Below are 17,474 nucleotides of genomic sequence, written 5' to 3' on the forward strand. Positions count from 1 at the left end.
CCCTATTATTCACACTGCGTCTATATTCTGTATCTACATCTAAAGTCAACATAAATCTCAACTCTTAAATTTCCTGAACTTATTTAATGCTCTATGTGGTCTACTATGCCGTGTCCAGTGAGATGTAAGAGCTTTAGATGGGCAGCAGGTCTGCTGAGTTTTGATGCCATCTTTTGAGTATGCCACTCTTTGCGTCCAGCATCAGTCCTGTGGCGGAAAAACAACTTTGAGCTGGTGTCCCAAAATACAGTGTCAACAGTCGTCCGCACCAATCGGTAATCCAACCGTCTCCTATAGCATCCTGCTTCATGCGAATCAACTTGGCTTTTGAAGAATCAGGCAGTATTGTTTGTAGCAGTGCGATCACAGAGACTTCCTAAATAACGAGATGTGGTGTCAGTCCATGAACAAAAAACACCGAATTCTGCTGCTCAATAACTTTTACCTCGACGCCGCCAGCAACGTCATGGAACTAAATTGATTGAATGTCAGCAACATTAAGCTATTGAAACACGACAGGACCCATACTCCTTCAGCCACAAGTAGGAATCCAGTCAGAGCAAGCTTCTTGACCGACCATATGGCCAGAGTATTCCATGGGGCCGTGACGCCATCCAACGGCTGTGATGGTGGTTGAAAACGGTGATCCTTGAAGCACTTTCCAACCACGAGTGTGTCTAAAGATTCAGAGATTCAGAATGTCGTGACAAGTGATAAACCCAGACACCCGTGCTCCACACCTTCCGACAGGTGAGATATCAAGACATCTACTATCTCCCGTGTAGCTACTGCTTCAACAGACTGGTACAGTATACAGTCAAAGTTTTTTGCAGCAGCAAACAGTAGCAGTGCATTCAAAGCTGGGATGAAATTGCCCCAATCTGATACTGGAACTAGCGATATGTGGCTTACAGCTCCAAATTCTGCGTTTAAAGCATTGGTTAGATTCAAATCATCGGCTGGAAACTAGTTTGTAAAATGTTGGCGTTAGCTCCAATGTCACGAAATTGTTCAGATTGATGTCTTACGGCGATTGCCACTTGATCACAATATGAAGGAGCAGAGAGCACCAGTTTCTTTAATGTCGATAGATCTACCGGCGATGAGAGTTCTTTGACGTTCTTTCGATGTATTCGAACAGCTGCAAGGACCTTCATTTCTAAAATTCAAGAAAGTTCGTGAATCTGAGTGTCTTTGTCCAATACGGGTAGTTTGCTATATCAGAATTATGGAAATGATCTCACATTATCTTCTTCTTCACCAAACAGGGTTCGCTATTATTGGGCTGCAGCAAACAGCTCGCATGAGCAAGGGGGACGCGTTTTGAGGGTTGTAGCAGTACTGTAGTCTGTAGTTTTGCTTTCTTCTTTTCAGTTCAATATAAACAGTGATTCAAACAGCAAGCTTCTGCGACCAAACAAAATTCGACAATAACTCGAAGAACGACATGTCGCCAGCAGAGCACTCGGGTATAGCTGCAGAGCCACCAAGCACTAGCAATTTCCAAGAAATCAAGTATGAAATCCAAGGTCAAATCGCGATTGTATCGTTGAATCGCCCCAAAATTCGAAATCCAATTTCAAGGTATGTAAGCTTCGTCAAACGATCAGAGCATCGAACCGCGTGGTGGTCTGCTGTATATTTTACGCGATTACATATGATATGGAACCGATTTGGATTGTTGTTTCAAAGTTGTATTACATGTCGTGACAAAGGTCAATGTCGTGGACATTCATCCACTACCTGTTAACACCAATGAAAGTGCTGTTCTGCATACTTAAATAACGTGTATATCTTGCCAAACCATAGAAAAACCACTGAAGAGCTCGACAACGCCTTCAAAGCTGCAGCTGCTGATGATGCTGTCAAAGTTATCATTCTGAGAGGCGAAGGATCCTGTTTCTCTAGTGGTCATGACCTTGGAAGTCCCTCCAGGAAGGATGACAAGATCATCTCGAATTTGGAAGCTCGTGGTGTAAGAACGGCTTGGTAGTTCTGGCATATGGACAACAACGCTCCAACACTCTCTGGTCAACAGGTTCGAGGTACTTACGAGGTCTGGAGCTCTCTCGACGTCGAGATGTGTCTGAAATGGAGGCAGCTCCCCAAACCGATAATTGCAGCAGTGCACGGATATGTGATCTTCCATGCAACTGCTCTGGTTTCGATCTGTGATCTCGTAGTGGCAGCAGAAGGGACCAAATTTATGCCAACGATGCGTAAGAATTCAAATGAGCTTTCCATCAATGACATTCCAGTGGGCCTGAACTTTCACCTCTTTAGTACAATATTGCAGCCTTCCATACGATCTAGGCCTGAACATTCGAAAGGCCAAAGAAATAATGTTTACGCAACGGTTTATGCTCGCCGAAGAGCTTGAGCAACTTGGGATTGTCAACAGAGTCGTTCCATTGGACAAGCTGATGAGTGAAGCTACAGCACTAGCTTCTCTGATATGTGACCGATGTGATCCGTTTCAATTGCGGATGATGAAGGCATCTGCTAACTCGATGCAAGATGCAGCTGGATTTACTACGTCTTTGCGATACAACCTGGGATACTACGCAACGAGACGAGCTTCTGGGAATGATGAAGGGGCATCAAATGTCGCAGGTTTGTAATCTAATACGAAAATTCTGCCTGAGGAAACTCATTCGCGAGAATCAAACCGTGAATCTGACGTTTGCATGTTATAGACTGGAGGGCTACGAAGCGAATGGCTCCAATAGCCGAAGGAGAGCAGGGTGAGAGTATGTACTGGAGCACAACTGCACCGTTATCAGCTTCATCAAAAAGAGGAAGGTCTAAACTGTGACTCTCTGGACTCACATGTATTTGGATTATATAAATGAGGCATCTGCTTTGATACTTGGTGGTTTGACATAGTCCACTTCAACAATGGTCGGCATTATAGAGCGTGGCCGTGGCTTGATGCTTCTAGTGGATATTTCTGGGATGAGACCACTTAAATTCATACCAATCACACGATCCGCAAAGGCTGGGAAGTACATCTCTAGCCATGATCTCAACATCTTGCGATCAGTGACGATGGAGAGAACAGGTGTAAGAACGAAAGAGGAGACTCCAAAACAGACAACAATCCCGTCCAACTCAAAGGGTCCTGATTTTGAATCTGAATCAAGAGCTGTTTCGGGCCTCAATACTACGTAATTCAAGACATACCTTGTTGACCCGATATTAACTCGTACGTCAGATATAAGGCAACAGGTGTCCAACAGAAGAAATATCCTGTCACAATATACACGAGACTGTAGAATGCTGTGGAGCTAGCAGTCTCTATGTTTCCTGAACTATTTCGACCCTTGTTCCCAAAACTACCTCTGACTGCTACTGCCGTCTACAACGAGTGATTAGCCGACATGGATTTTAATGTTGGCAAATCCTTCATCCATCACCTGACTGACAGTCTTCCACATTTGATAGTTACAGAAAATGATAACGCCTCCAAAAGCGCTCAATGACACAAGCCAATATACAGTCAGCGCTATGTTTTCAGGCGTTCTACTCGATGCATTAATCATGCACATTGATTTTGATGACCATAGCTGTACGAATCCATCAGAAACTATTTCGACAAAGTGTTGGCAAGTTGATCAAAGGTCTTGCAGAAGCCATGCATACTTACATAGTCCTGCAACATTTACCCACGTTGTTGTTACCAATACCGCCGCAGCAAAAGATAAAGTCGAAGCCCAGGCAAGCATAGTTTTCTTGCACACAGCCAGGTACCTGATTACTGACAGAGACACTATACCAGCAAACGTGCCCAGAGCAGTTATAGCGTAGCAGAAAAATTCAACCTGGCAAGTTACTGGGTTGTATTCAGGTGAAGGATGGTAGCCTAGGATCATGGTGTATATCTGAGCAGGTAGTATTCCAAAGAAGGCGGCTAGGCCCGACATTGTGCATCCAAGGGCCAAGTGGAGATATTGCGCTATATTAAGAATATGTCAAATCGCTCGAAGCAAAGCATTCTTTAGTACCTCAAACCACTGACGAGTCAAAAAGTGGCGTTTTCGTCGTATGAGTATAAGTATGCTCAAATTTAGCACAAACGAAATCACAATAAATATAAATAATAAGACGAAAATCGTCCATTGGCCAGGATTTTGGAAAATCCCTGGATTTGATTCTGAGTCCATCCTTCCTCTTAGTTTGTTGTCCTAGTTTAAGCGCTCTACAATTTCCTGATTCCCGAAAGACACCTAACTTTAAAATTCTCCGACCATAAGGGTGCGCGATGCGTCCAAGTATCATAGGGATATTTTTCGACCTATTTGGTAGGTTGGTTTTCGTGCTTCCATAAGCCAGACGCGTTTGCGGCATTGGGGTCGTTGATACACAAAAGGAGGAAGGAGATCGTATTGCAACAAACAATGTCGACCAAAACCGGAATCTATAATAAATGTGTAGGGACTACAATCTTATCGCCTTGTAGATTCTCTAGGGTTTCCATCATCTGCATCATCAACAACGAGAAATCCAAACCTTTATTATGGTTCAACTGACTTTCACAGTATTTGGACTATATAAATGATACATCTCCCCTGATACTAGGTGAGCCATAAATAGCATATTCAATGCTCGGCAGCCGCGAGCGTGGCTTGGGTGGAACTTCTGGTTTTGAGCCGCTTTGACTCCACGATACAACGACAGGATCCACAAAGGCTGGGAACCACATCTGCTGCTCTCAAGACCTTTCTATCAGTGATAATTGATAGTATGGGAGTGACCACATAAGAAAACACACCAAAGGAGACGACGAAGCCGTCCAATATGAATGGGCCTATTTTTGAAATGTGTATCAAATCCTTTTTCCCCATGCCTGAAGCGGGCGGTTCAAGTCTTACCTTTTTGACCAGATATTATCTCGTATGCTAAATATAAAGAAACTGGTGTCCAACAAAGGAAGAATCCTGCCACCAGATACACAAGACTGCAGAATGCAGTGAGGGTAGCCGTCTCCATATTTCCTGGAGCATGCCAAGCCCGCGTCGGACCCAGACTATCTCTATGCGCTAATGCGGCCTAGAAATCAATTGTTAGCCGAATTTTTTGTTGGTATTTGTTCTTCAGCGTACATTGTTCACAGTCCTCCACATTTGATAGTTACAGAAAACGATAACTGATCCAAACGCTGCGAGTGACGCTATCCAGTATAGCGTCAAAGACATATGCTCATGGTTGTGGCTCCAGGCAGTAATCATACACATTGATTTTGAAGGCCATAGATCCACATACCCGTCAGAAACTGTTTGAGAAATTGTGAACAAAGCGTCTAAACGAGCAGTAAACATGAACATCATCTACATACACAATCCGACAATTGTGACCCAAGACACAGTTGCTACCACGATACTGGCAAGACACAGAGTTGACGTCCAACCAAGCATGGTTTTTTTGCAAACAGCCAGATATCTGATTATCGACAGACATGCGATAGAAGCGAATGTGCCGATTGCGGTAGCTACGTAGCAGAAATATTCAACGTGGCAGGTTATTGGATGGTTTTCTGGCGAAACATGGTATCCCAATGCCATCGTGTAAAGTTGAGCAGGGATTATTCCAAAGAGGGCAGATACTCCAGATATCACGCATCCCAATAAATGCAGGTATTGTGCTGTACAAAACAGAGGGGTCACTGGCTAGAATGCGATCAAGTGAAATCATTCAACAAACACAACTTTGAAGATCCAAGACCTGCAAACTCGCTTCAAGCAGCGTAACTTGCACCTCTGTGCAAAGATCAACTATTCAAGGTAACTTACGAGTCAAAAAAGAGCGTTGTTTGTGTATCATTAGGATTATACTCAAATTCAACACTAGAGAGACAACGTTGAAAATGAACAATATGATGAAAAACGTCCATTGCCCTGGATTTAAGAAAATCCCTGGATTCAATTCTGAGTCCATCGTTCATATTCAGAGCATTGCTCGCCACGAAAATTTTGAAACTACTAAAGTCAGGATTGAACCCGACTTCTGGCATCCAACCTTAACACTCTAAAATTCCCCGAGAGCTTCGGATGTCGAAGGGCCAGCGAGGATTTTGGAGATGGATTCTGCTTGAACTGACTTTCTGTTGTGCCCCGTCTCGCCAAGAAGATGAAATTGCGTCAACTCAAATTATCTTGGATTTAAGTATTTGAACAATTTAGAGCCGAGTGGAAGATGGAGATGAGACGTTGAGTAGGATAAAAGCCTAAAGTTAGAAACTCAATGTCGATTCTTCACTCTTCATTGCCTTTCGATTCGGAAACGACCGACTGTTCAACACAATGAAATTTAAAATGCAATACTAGCTATATCAGAGAGTCCAACAGCCAAAGCTCTAGCTGTTTCGTCCACTTATGAGTCAGGAAAGATCGATTCCTCTGCATCATCAGCTCGACACTGAAATTCAGAAGCAGTGATGTAGCATTGAAAAAAAAAATTAGTATGATATAGAACTTCCATTGTCCAGGATTTGTAAAAAGCCCTAAATTAATCTCTGGGCCCATCGTTATGTGAAGACTGAAGGTTGAGCTGTTTTCTTTTTGTGGAATCTTGGTATCGAGTGTTTTGAGGGTCACGCCAAAAATTGGCTTTTTAAGTATCCGGGCACCAGCAGGAATCAGGGAGCATCCGTCATTGCAAGGATATTATTCAGTCCAGTTTGGCGGCTTCCCTCGAGTCTTTCTCAACGCAAACTGTATTTGCGTCCATCTGTAACCAGTTTCTTCATTTCTCGACGATGATACGATGGTAGATACAAAGGACCGACACAAAAGCTTGTTTTGTGTTAAAAAATTTGGACGATCGTTCATGAGATAACCTCTATTGTTGAAGGCTTCTGTATGCAATCGCCTGACAACCCTGAACAAAGTTTGCACTATAAACATATATTAAGGGAGATAAGAAATAAGAGATGCGAAATCCAGACGATATAGATATCATAACTATTTATGTTCGAGGCAGACAGACAAGTGTTTCCTCCGGAATGGGATATACAGAAATTTCTCGTGGTACCAATTCGAGTCCAAACTCAAGAGGTCTTGTAAGTGGGCCTGCCGTGGGACCAACGAAGGACGATTCAGTTCTACTGTCATTATGAGGTCTCGAGGGATTGGATTTTGATCCTCTGGAAACCTCAGAAACCTCAGGTCCGTGAATTGTATGATATATTGTACGTCTTGCACGTTTTGGCATCCAAATTTCTAGCCAGGCTCGAAGTAACTTTTTGTCCGTAGATATAGAAAGGAGTGGAGTCAAGATATATGATGAAACGCCACAACAAACGGCAATTCCGTCAAGAATCCAATGACCTAAAGATTAAAATGGTCAATGTCTTCTAAAGACACCCGAGACAGATGCTTTCAACCTTACCGCTATAGCCTGATATAAGCTCATATAACATGTATAACAACACCGGAGACCAACAGGCAAAGTAGCCGAGGACCAAATAAACGATAGTATGAAACGCGTTCGAGCCAGCACTCTCCATAACGTGATTGTTAGCGTTTTGAACCGAGCTTTTTCTTTGTTTCAAATTGACCTAATTTAAAAGAATATGTACTTGCTTCCGAAAAATGAACTAGAACCACCAACCAACCTCTTTGACAGCTAGCCACAACTTGTAGTTGGCTGAAAAATAATCTTGTTAAGATTTGTTCGAGATTAAAGGATGCTGCAACTGTTTCATACCAAACATGATTACATTCCCTGTTGAACCAAGGGCAAAGAGCCAGCAAAGCGTCACCACCTATCCAGAAGGGGAGCACTGAGATTCGGTCTGGTTTGAAAGCATTACTGCATCTGCCATGCTTACAATATTCGCTGGCTCTCGATTCCACGCGGCCATTTGGCAGAATATTTGTGACGGCCACACCACAATGTATTCCGTGCAGACTTGGTTTGACGAACAGTGGGTGTTAGCGAATCATGATAAAACCGAACGCAATTTTGAGACTTACACAAAGCTCCAATGCTTGTAGCAACGACAAACGTGATTGCAGCAATGGCCATTATCAAGGAATCCCTCCAGCCTAAAAATTTATGTTTGCAAACAGCGAGGTATCTGACTAGACTGACACAGGAGATAACAGCCATAGTTCCAGAAGCTGACGTATTGTAGGCAAAGTGCTCCAGTTTACAGAGAGCTGGGTATGTACTGGGTGAAACATGGTAGCCGATGGTCATTGAGAAGATTTGGATTGGTATTATCTGTGAAAGAGTGTGAATAATGGTCCAAAAGGTCAATCTTCCGTAGTTGATTTACCACTAGTGCAGAAATCGAAGATATTAAAGCACCAATGGGTACGTGCAAGTAGTGCGCTATATGTAGACAAGCTGGTTGGTTAAAAGATTCTCATTTTTAAGACAATGAATAGCAGGGTACATACGTGTTAAGAACGTTCGATTCCTTGAAAGCATGAACAGGAGGCTCAAATTCAGCAAAAGCGATGAAATGTTTAGCACAAAGACCACCGAATGAAAGAACCATTGATTCCAACTCGAAAGACTTGCGAAATCAGGCGGATCCACCATAATACGACACGATGCAAAGTTTCGTTGGGGTCCAACAACTCTATTAAAGTTGCAATCACACGGTGCGCCATGATTGGGGAATTGTTTGAAGGGGATTTTTGGAATGTAGGGTCGAAAATAGCAGGAACGTGACGTCAAATGTAGGGAATTTAACAACTTTTTTTATCAGTTTTATAGCCTAAGCAGGGATCACGTTCGAAAACCCCCGGGCTTGGTGTCTTGATGAGCCTGTGAGCGACGAGGTTGGATCAAAAGCGAGGTCTGACGGCGGATGCCCATGCATCGACAGCGCAACATGCCATGATGACGTGATCGTATTTCATCCTGGATTCACAGTTAGGTTCACAGCGAAAAGCAGCGACAAGAAAGTGTTGCCGAAGCTTGTGGTGGAAAGTGAGCCTATGAGGTGTTTCCATGGAAGGGAGTTCGTTATTACTGCATAAATTACTATTAGCATACGGAATTCGCTTGTTTTCTCAGTGTGCGTTTAAAATCTGCTGAATTTTAATCTCTGTGGGCACTTTGTAGGTCAAGATGGCACATGGCATCGAGTCATTGTTTTCGGCGTGTTTTGGATGGAACAAACCAGTTTCTTCGCGTGTCTGAGGCCAGTAGTGCTTAAGCTTGCGTTCGTCCGACGCGCCCCATTCGAACTTAGCTAACAAACGCTTACGGACAATTAAATCTAGTGTGCATGTGAAGCTTGTAGAGAGCTTGTAGCGGCCGTCGTTTGGTAGCTCTTGGATGCACTCGCCTGGTCGCTTCGTTGGACCAAACATAAAGTCACACCTTTGTATTGACGTGTACCATGGCCACCTTTCAACTATGGAGGAATCCTTCAAAGCTGCGAATTTCAGAAGCACAAGAAACATCTATGTAAGGATTTCTCCTCGTTGTCTAAGTTAAAGCCCCTGCATCAACATCAAGATGTCAAAATGCTAGTGAAGGCCCTCTGGTGGAATACAATTTGTACATATAGTCAGAATGCTAACAAACTTCTTTTCTTCACTAGCTTTGTAGGGGGGATACCATTCGAAATGGACTTGTTCCATTTAATGCAACTTTTTAGCAAATACGGAGTCATTACATTGGTTAGAGCACGGCCAGATCCAATCGCCAGAGCAACCATCAGGCATCGAGGTTTTGGAGTCATACACTTCCAAAGATCAGCCCAGGCATTCGCTGCTATAAAGTCTATGAACGGATTCAATGTCGCTGTAGAGAGGGTGTTGCGGGTTGAGAAGAATCGGGAACCAAAGGATCAATTTCTGGAAGCAGTTCGAACAACGTATGGGATTGCAGTGCAATTTAACATGCAACTCTCTTCTTGTTCTAGGCAAATAACCATAATTTTGCGAATAGCTCCAAGCTTGAAACTGTTAAGCAGTCGTTCGCGGACTGGATTATGCCATTTCCTGATCGTCATAGGTCGTCAATGTAAGTGAAAGCGTCATTTCTTTGGGAAATCACGCAGCGATCCTACTCACGTTGGCTCAACTAGATTCGGTATGATACCCTTAGTTTAATCCCATATGAGACTCGGCTCACCTTACAACAAACCGAGAGGGGTTTTCTTTTCGTAGTTGATGGTTTACCTGATGAGATCGATGAATTAGACGTACGAGAACGATTCGCCAAGTATGGAAACATTTTGTGCTTTGGTATGCCTCCTAGTGCAAGATCTCGCCCGAGTGGCAGATACTGCTTCATGTCATTCTCAGAACCCAACGAAGCAGATGCTGCAATACGAGGTATGAATGGTACATTTTGGGGGGACAAGTTTATAGGTGTAAGGCTCGACAATCGACGGCCACAAACTACTGCAACTTCACCCATGAAACTCCTCCCACAATCACTGGCAACACGTATGATTGTCAATAACATAAGTATTAATGCAAGTAGCAAGAAAATATGTATGCCCCCACCCATATCACCCGCCGAAGCATCTGAACGAATGAGAGAGGTTATCGACGAAACCTTCAAGACACAGGCTTCTCTCGTAGAGTACATCGAGAGGCTCGTATCACCACATGCACATCTTAGCGTCGTATTTGCAAAAAACGATGTTAAGGATTATATACTTGAACGTCGGCCATTAAATCCAAACAGGTCGGTCGTTAAAGTATTCTTACAAAAGGAAGAGGTGGATCTTTATAAGGGATATAAGGTGGTCAAGGATCTTTTACCACAGACATTGAATGCATTGCTAGTACACTGGGAGTCATTGAAGAACTCGGTAGTTTGTCTTAGCTTACGAACTTATCGTTATCCGAAAGACAAGGAAGTTGGATCAAAGGGAGAATGCGAAGAATATTGTGGTGAGTCTATGGCTTATTCTCGCAAGTACGTAAATAGCTCAGCCATCCTCATCAATAGCTTGTGATCCAAATGCACCTTGCCATTTAGACGTCATTCATGAAGTGAGAGGCTTCATGTTGATTTCCCACCCTGGATTCACGCTACGATACAAGGCAAAAGCAGCAGATCAAGAAGCCATCACCAACAATCTTCTCGGAGATCTCGAATATGAGACCTTTCCTTAGTACCACAGTCATTCAGATACCCTGTCAGCTTAGTCTCTTAGTATTTAGGTTTGCACATGTTTAGGTACACACCGTGAGTTGAGCTCAAGCAGTCTCGAACCAGCAATACACAATAAGAATGTAGCTTTCACAACCTTGCTGCGCCCCGTTGTTTGTTGTGTACTCGCCTCTCATTATGACTGGTATGGTCGACATGAAGTTTCAACGTCGAAGAAACACATACTTTGCCTTGCTGCACATCATGGCGTGCATGTACATAAGAAACAGAGAGATTCCAATTCGAAGATTTAAGACACTTGCATGTAAGTCTTCAGGCTGCTCTGTCGTTTCGGTTGACCGACATGTCATGAATGGTTTGAAATTACGTGGTCGCAGACTCCCTGTGTCGCTTAATAGTACATCACATGAACTGCAACTTAATAGTCAATAGTAAGTGGATTCTGGGTGCTTTTCGATGCCACCTCCCGCTCAAGTAGGTTCAATATTTTCATTCTTTTCCCCTCTGAGCTAGTTTTCTGAAGGCTTGGATCGCATTCGCGCTTTAATAGACAAAATATTTGACCGAGAAGCTCTTTGCACCCATATTCTACGCCACGTCATATCTCACGCACACATTAGTGGGGTGCTACACAACGACTGCATCCACGAATATATCTTGGAATGTCATGGTACCTGAGTCAAAAAGTACCTTGAAAAGCATATCGTCCACGACACCAACATCATCACCACAATGCAACACGTACTCAAAACCTTAACCCAGCTCTTGGCCGATTGGGAATCAAAGTTGAACCACCTCGTATCAATATCATTACGTACTTACAGACCGCCCGTGGATGAAGAGGTTGGATCAAAAGGATTGTGTGATGACGGATGCCCTCGTGATGAAAGGGCTGATTGTCATCAGTATATGGTACATGAAGTCAAAGGGTATGTGCTTGTATCTCATCTTGGATTTACGATCCGCTTCAAGACCAAAGCGATTGATCAGGAAGTAGTTGCTAAAGCTACTGGTGGAAAACTGCCATATGAGACCTTTCCATAGGAGAATTGAGCTCGTTGTTATTGCAAAGTCTAGCAGTCGCTTATTTATCACAATATACATAAGCAGATAAACATGGTGCAGTTATTGTAGTGACTTTGTAATTCTAGTAGAAAACAGAGAAAATGTATACAAATATGCATGTTTGGTTGGCTGTACGCGAGTAAGAAGCTCTTGTTTCATTTGCTGTTAGCGTTTTTTGTTGTATTCGCGCAATTGATGAGTAAAGTCGAAAAAGACGTAACTAAAGATGAGCCTTTATATTTGAAACATCAGCAATATAGAACAAATAATGCGAACGAAAAAAAATTACTTTTTAATCCATGGCATGGAAGGCATGAGATACTACATTGTAGTAGCGCTAAAAAAATAAAAACCCGTTAACAACACAAAAAAATGGGTGTACAAATTAAAGCAAGAGCTTACCACTCCATCAAATCCTAACGCCAATTTAACAAAGCTTAATGCCATAGCTGGTTCAGCTTCACAAACAGCTTCATAAGTGCTACGCCGTAACATCCACAACACGGCTCCAGTTTCACCAGATACAAGTCTCGATGTTCGAGGTCGTCCAGCAAACATTTCTAATTCTCCAATCATTACTCCTGGAATGCAAGTCCTAGAAAGATACAGATAAACTGGATTAGACAAGAAGCTAAGACGCGAAAGCATGGGCGTCGAAACTGGACAAAGACGGGGGTATATCCTAGATGCATGACATGATGACTTACTCTAGCACTTTGGCTTCTCCTCGATCAACCTCAACATATTCCATCAAGAGTTCTCCAGTTTCAACCACATATATCTCCATGGCCTCATCATTCGGTTCCCACATTATCGTGCCTGGACCAACAGCTGTTCGTTCAAAATGAACTGACAGCCTTTCCAGAGCAATTTGTAAGTTTTCTGGCACTTGAGCGAATGCTTGGATGAGGAGTGCGACGGGATGTATCTCGTTCTCTAGATGTGCTCCCACATGTGGATCAGCTAAACAGAAAAGCTTTCAGTTTCAGACTTTCCAACAAACAAAAACACTTGAAAATCGAGAAATGTATTCTACCTGAGACAACTTCTCCAGCAGCTTCATACACGGCAGCTTGTCGTGGTGATGCATGAGCCAACGAGTAGCTCACGAAAGAGTCAGCTCGTTTGAGGAGATCACCACCAACAGGTATAGGCGAAGCAGCTCGAGGTGCCATCGTATTTGATTCTTGAGCTTTTCGCAATAATTCTCTCCTGGCTCGTTCTGTTCGTTTGTAGTATGCAGCAAGGAGGACGTTTTCACACCATTCTAGAGCTCCATTCAGTGTTCCGAATACGTGAACCCAGTCACCATCATCACGATCAACAACCTTGTTGATGAAAAAATATCTGAGATTCCGCTCTATCATGGCAATAGCACCAGAACTTACTCCGACATTAGCCAATTCCTTTCCTATAGTACCAAGACCACAAAACACTAGATGTGTATTCCTTTCTCGAAGCGTTCTTTTGATTCGAAGGAAGGCCTCCATGGCAGAGTAATCGATATCTGAAATCAATCCAAAGTCTAGGACTACAAATCGTACTTTGGAGCGACCTCTTAGCATTCTTCGTAGATGCTCGTCTAACTACATGCGCCACAGAGAGAAGTTAGACGATTTGGAGGCAAGGAAGAAAAAATATCTGCAGGGATCAAATGATCCTTTTCGAGACTTTTCCACTACCACGTTGAAGCACGATGGCAATTATCACTCATACCTGATTGATAGATCCAAAGAAGATAAATCCTTGCAATTTCAGTACCCGTATTTGCACCCCAACTTTATCCAGGAACTTTTGATGTACATAGAGTCGATGTACAGTAGATCTCAACTCCTTTCCACTGTAATCAGCTCTAATGACTCTCTTGCGTGCATACATTACAGTGAAAAAAATACAAGCAAACAAGATGCCGCTAAAAATTGAAGATTGTTGGAGTTGGTGGTTAGTTGTTAAAAAATGCCAACACAGATATACTGGAGTCGTAAACCAACAAGACTAAACGATACGTACGCAACAATTCCTTCAGTGAAGCCGAATATACCCATAGTAGCAACAATCAATACAATGGCTATCAAATGCATTGAGTTATTCTAATATTATTCTTTTGTTGCTTGAAAACCATACTCGTCAAAAACACAACAACGACTTACTCAGATACTCTAACGGATGTATGCCAACCCAATAACTATCCCACAACGACTCCTTCAGCAAATCCATACCAAGGTGGAAGATGAGACTGCCCACGACTACAGTTGGAACATATCCCACTATTGATCCTCCAGCAATCCATATACCAACAGTCCCAATAACCAGCAAGAATTCGGCAATGCGCGAGTTACCACCACTGCGGTAGAAGAGCACTGAATTTGAGTAGACGAGATAGTTTTGGGTTGTTCCAGCTAATCCCGATAGCAAGTTTGATATGCCGTGGCCAATGAGTTCGCGATTAGTATCTACATCTTGATGAGTCGAGACGGCCAAAGCAGGGACTATGGAGTGATGATCAGTATGATAGTACAAACATAACGTTTCACTTTAGTACGTTCTTTTTTGCACATAAATTGCTCACCATTGATTGGAACATGAAGAACACCAAAGAATGTCAGTGCCAGCATGGTGGGCAATACGTCTAATACAAGAGACGGAGTTGATGTGAGCAAAAACCACACTTTTGCCAGGATTCTACGTGTCTGCAACGTCAAAACATACCAGGCAAGCAGTCCCATCTCGTAGCCCCGAAATCATAATACGTCCAGAAAGTCGAGAAAGATCCTTCTCCACCAGCAGGTAGATCAAACAACCATCCATCATGTCTTAATTTATCTAATGGCACTCCCAGCATGGCCACTATAGCATAAAATGCTAGCGGTACACACATATAAAAAGCAGGCACAAACAATGGGTGATCGAATCGTTTCTGTACAAGTTTGAGACCCATCGCTAGCAAGAATGCAGTCCCCCATAGTTTCAATGCAGAAGGCATACATATTTCTTTGATATATTCCCATGCGAACGAAGGTTTGATGGCGGTTGTGACTTCGACGCCTGTTTGGACGAGAAATAGACCTATTCCACCAATGCATCCTACTAGGATGTGACGAGGGAAGAACTGAATCACTGCGCCAAGTTTGAAGTGACCAAGCAGGAGGAAGGCGAGACCAGTGCATATAGTAGACATGGCATATGCGACCATTATAGTGGCCATGAGCTCATGTTGCTGTCCATCTCCAGGTGCGATTTTGGATTCAATAGTTCGAACCATTATGTGCTGGTGAAACGTGACGAGAAAACTTGTTTGAAAAAGGTATGATTCCGATTTTAGAGCAGCCACCACATACCAGGAATGGCATCACTTCAATCATCATACTTCCGTTCACTCCCTTGAATCCTGATCCACCAAATGTATATACGAGTTGTGCAATTATTGATGATGCCAGAAACATGCTGATACCACTATGCGTGGCAGAAGCAGGCATTCGCATATCAGATGCAGGAAATACAATGATACCATAAGACTATGGAGAGGAATGTGTTTAAAAAAAAATCGTGTGGTTGGTGGCGTGTCAGCCAAAGAAAAGCTAAAAGATTCTGCACGATTCAAAGAATACTTATAAGCCCTTACCATAGCATCCAATACATTAAGCAAGAGACCCAATATCACAGCAGGTATTGATTTCAATCCGGTCACAGATACCGACATGACATCTCGAGGCCCATGACTTGCCAAGAAGGTCAACTGATCGTAAAACCATTCTGTCGGAGTAACATCCGCACTAGCTCTAGATCCAGCACTCAACAACGGAGTACGTTCATCTAATACAGCAGCAGGAATGGTTATTCCTAGTTCACCAGGTGGTCGTCGTAAATCACCATTTTCTACTACTGAAACACCATCCACCGAGCCGTCGTATTTTTCCGTTTCGTCCATATCTGTATAATCACTAGGTACAGATCCTGGTAATGGGAGTAGTGATGTTCGATTCGAAGCTGATGAAGCATCTGCCTGCTGTTGTTGTTGAAATGACCTCGTCAGTTGTTGGATTGCACTGTAATTGGTATATGATGATGGTGTTGTTGTTTGGGGTATATGTACAGTGGCGTTTGAGTGGGGAGTGGTAGTATGCGTAGACTCGGGCGAGAGTGGTTCGTCGTCTTCTGGTGTTAGATCAGCAGGTGTCTCCGTATCTGATCTAAAGAGTATCGGGGGATCGAATGTGTCGATCTTTGGTGGTTTCTGTCGTTGCTGCTGCTGTTGCTGGTATAGCGATATGGATGAGTCATTGTCCAGAGTATCTCTACGGCGATTCTCTATAGTTGATCCATCGATACTTCTTGAAGCACGATGTCGTAGTTCGCTTGGATCAGCTGGAGATCCACCCAAGTCGATATGAGGGCTTCTGTTTGCTCGACTTGAACGTAACAATGAGCTGAATGAATAGATCGAATGAGTGTGTTTTAGCGATAAAGTCTTAAGCTTTGGGGGGGTTTTCACACGAGCTCGTTTTCAAGCCAACAAGGTTTACCTGGACAGCGTAAGCTCCTTGAAAGTATGCGAGAGTGTTTGCTAGTAGTGAAAAGATGTCAGAATGTATAATTGACTGAGCTCGATGTTTGGTCCAGGACGATATCAAGGAGTAATATCCGTTCAAGAACCGACCTCACGAATTTGCGAAGATGTAAGTGTAGCAAGAGTAGCCTCATCTGAATAAACGGTGTAATGATCAGATTTAGATGTATGCTCTCATGGAATGAAGTTCCTAGCCGAGTCTTGAATGTCTTTGCAGCAGCTTTAGACTTGAGTTTACCTTCGAGCAAAGAAACATGATGCGATGGACTGGCGCGACTCGGGAAGCCTCCAATCCTAGTTAAACGGATTCTCCCAGAGCTTCCGCCCGTGTAAGAGCTCGAAGCCGGGGGAACGTTAATCGGTATCGACATGCTTGCGTGCCCGTTTGGAAAACAAAGGTCGAACAAACGACGAGAGAGGACAACCTCCTGTATTGGGAAACTGGACGCGACTGACACGTTGTTACACGTGAATTATTCTATTGACCACGAAATTCACGTATTTTGCTGGTCAGTTTTCGTGATTTCATCAAGCTTACTTCTGAAGTTGATTTACCAAATAGCACATGCCAGCTGTCAAACGATCTACCGGTCGCTCGTTTTGAGATAGAGAACGGAGGCTCGTCATGCTCACCTGCCATTCACCGACCTGCATCTCCCTTCCTCTCTCTGAAATGACGGGAGCCTTGACACAATTCCACACATGAAACCAAATTGCCTCCATTCTCCTCTTAAAGCACATTCGTCGACTCCAA

General features: G+C 43.3%; 4 protein-coding genes across 4 annotated transcripts; 2 read left to right on the forward strand and 2 right to left on the reverse strand.

The window, feature by feature from the left end:
• Window positions 1–83: 83 nt before the first annotated feature.
• Window positions 84–1,157, reverse strand: SmJEL517_g05885 (uncharacterized protein; the record flags this gene model as incomplete). Its single annotated transcript, XM_031171811.1, has 6 exons — window positions 84–207; window positions 270–376; window positions 446–472; window positions 529–677; window positions 741–966; window positions 1,029–1,157. 6 exons carry the CDS (start codon window positions 1,155–1,157, stop codon window positions 84–86), a joined length of 762 nt encoding a protein of 253 aa, XP_031022215.1.
• Window positions 1,158–1,447: 290 nt separating this feature from the next.
• On the forward strand, window positions 1,448–2,815 carry SmJEL517_g05886 (uncharacterized protein; the record flags this gene model as incomplete). Its single annotated transcript, XM_031171812.1, has 5 exons — window positions 1,448–1,584; window positions 1,810–1,975; window positions 2,039–2,219; window positions 2,284–2,613; window positions 2,697–2,815. 5 exons carry the CDS (start codon window positions 1,448–1,450, stop codon window positions 2,813–2,815), a joined length of 933 nt encoding a protein of 310 aa, XP_031022216.1.
• A 6,540-nt stretch (window positions 2,816–9,355) lies between these two features.
• On the forward strand, window positions 9,356–11,090 carry SmJEL517_g05887 (uncharacterized protein; the record flags this gene model as incomplete). Its single annotated transcript, XM_031171813.1, has 5 exons — window positions 9,356–9,423; window positions 9,560–9,835; window positions 9,910–9,984; window positions 10,069–10,865; window positions 10,954–11,090. The coding sequence occupies 5 exons, from the start codon at window positions 9,356–9,358 to the stop codon at window positions 11,088–11,090; spliced, it is 1,353 nt and encodes a 450-aa protein (XP_031022217.1).
• Window positions 11,091–12,445: 1,355 nt separating this feature from the next.
• On the reverse strand, window positions 12,446–17,091 carry SmJEL517_g05888 (uncharacterized protein; the record flags this gene model as incomplete). The annotated part of the gene is made up of 14 exons (XM_031171814.1): window positions 12,446–12,490; window positions 12,556–12,748; window positions 12,861–13,116; window positions 13,190–13,481; window positions 13,542–13,739; window positions 13,870–14,065; window positions 14,164–14,221; window positions 14,304–14,642; window positions 14,723–14,782; window positions 14,863–15,421; window positions 15,492–15,668; window positions 15,776–16,580; window positions 16,677–16,717; window positions 16,816–17,091. 14 exons carry the CDS (start codon window positions 17,089–17,091, stop codon window positions 12,446–12,448), a joined length of 3,495 nt encoding a protein of 1,164 aa, XP_031022208.1.
• Window positions 17,092–17,474: the final 383 nt, after the last annotated feature.

The sequence above is a fragment of the Synchytrium microbalum genome, assembly GCF_006535985.1.
Source record: "Synchytrium microbalum strain JEL517 chromosome Unknown SmJEL517_scf0063, whole genome shotgun sequence".
In the NCBI taxonomy this organism is placed as follows: domain Eukaryota; kingdom Fungi; phylum Chytridiomycota; class Chytridiomycetes; order Synchytriales; family Synchytriaceae; genus Synchytrium; species Synchytrium microbalum.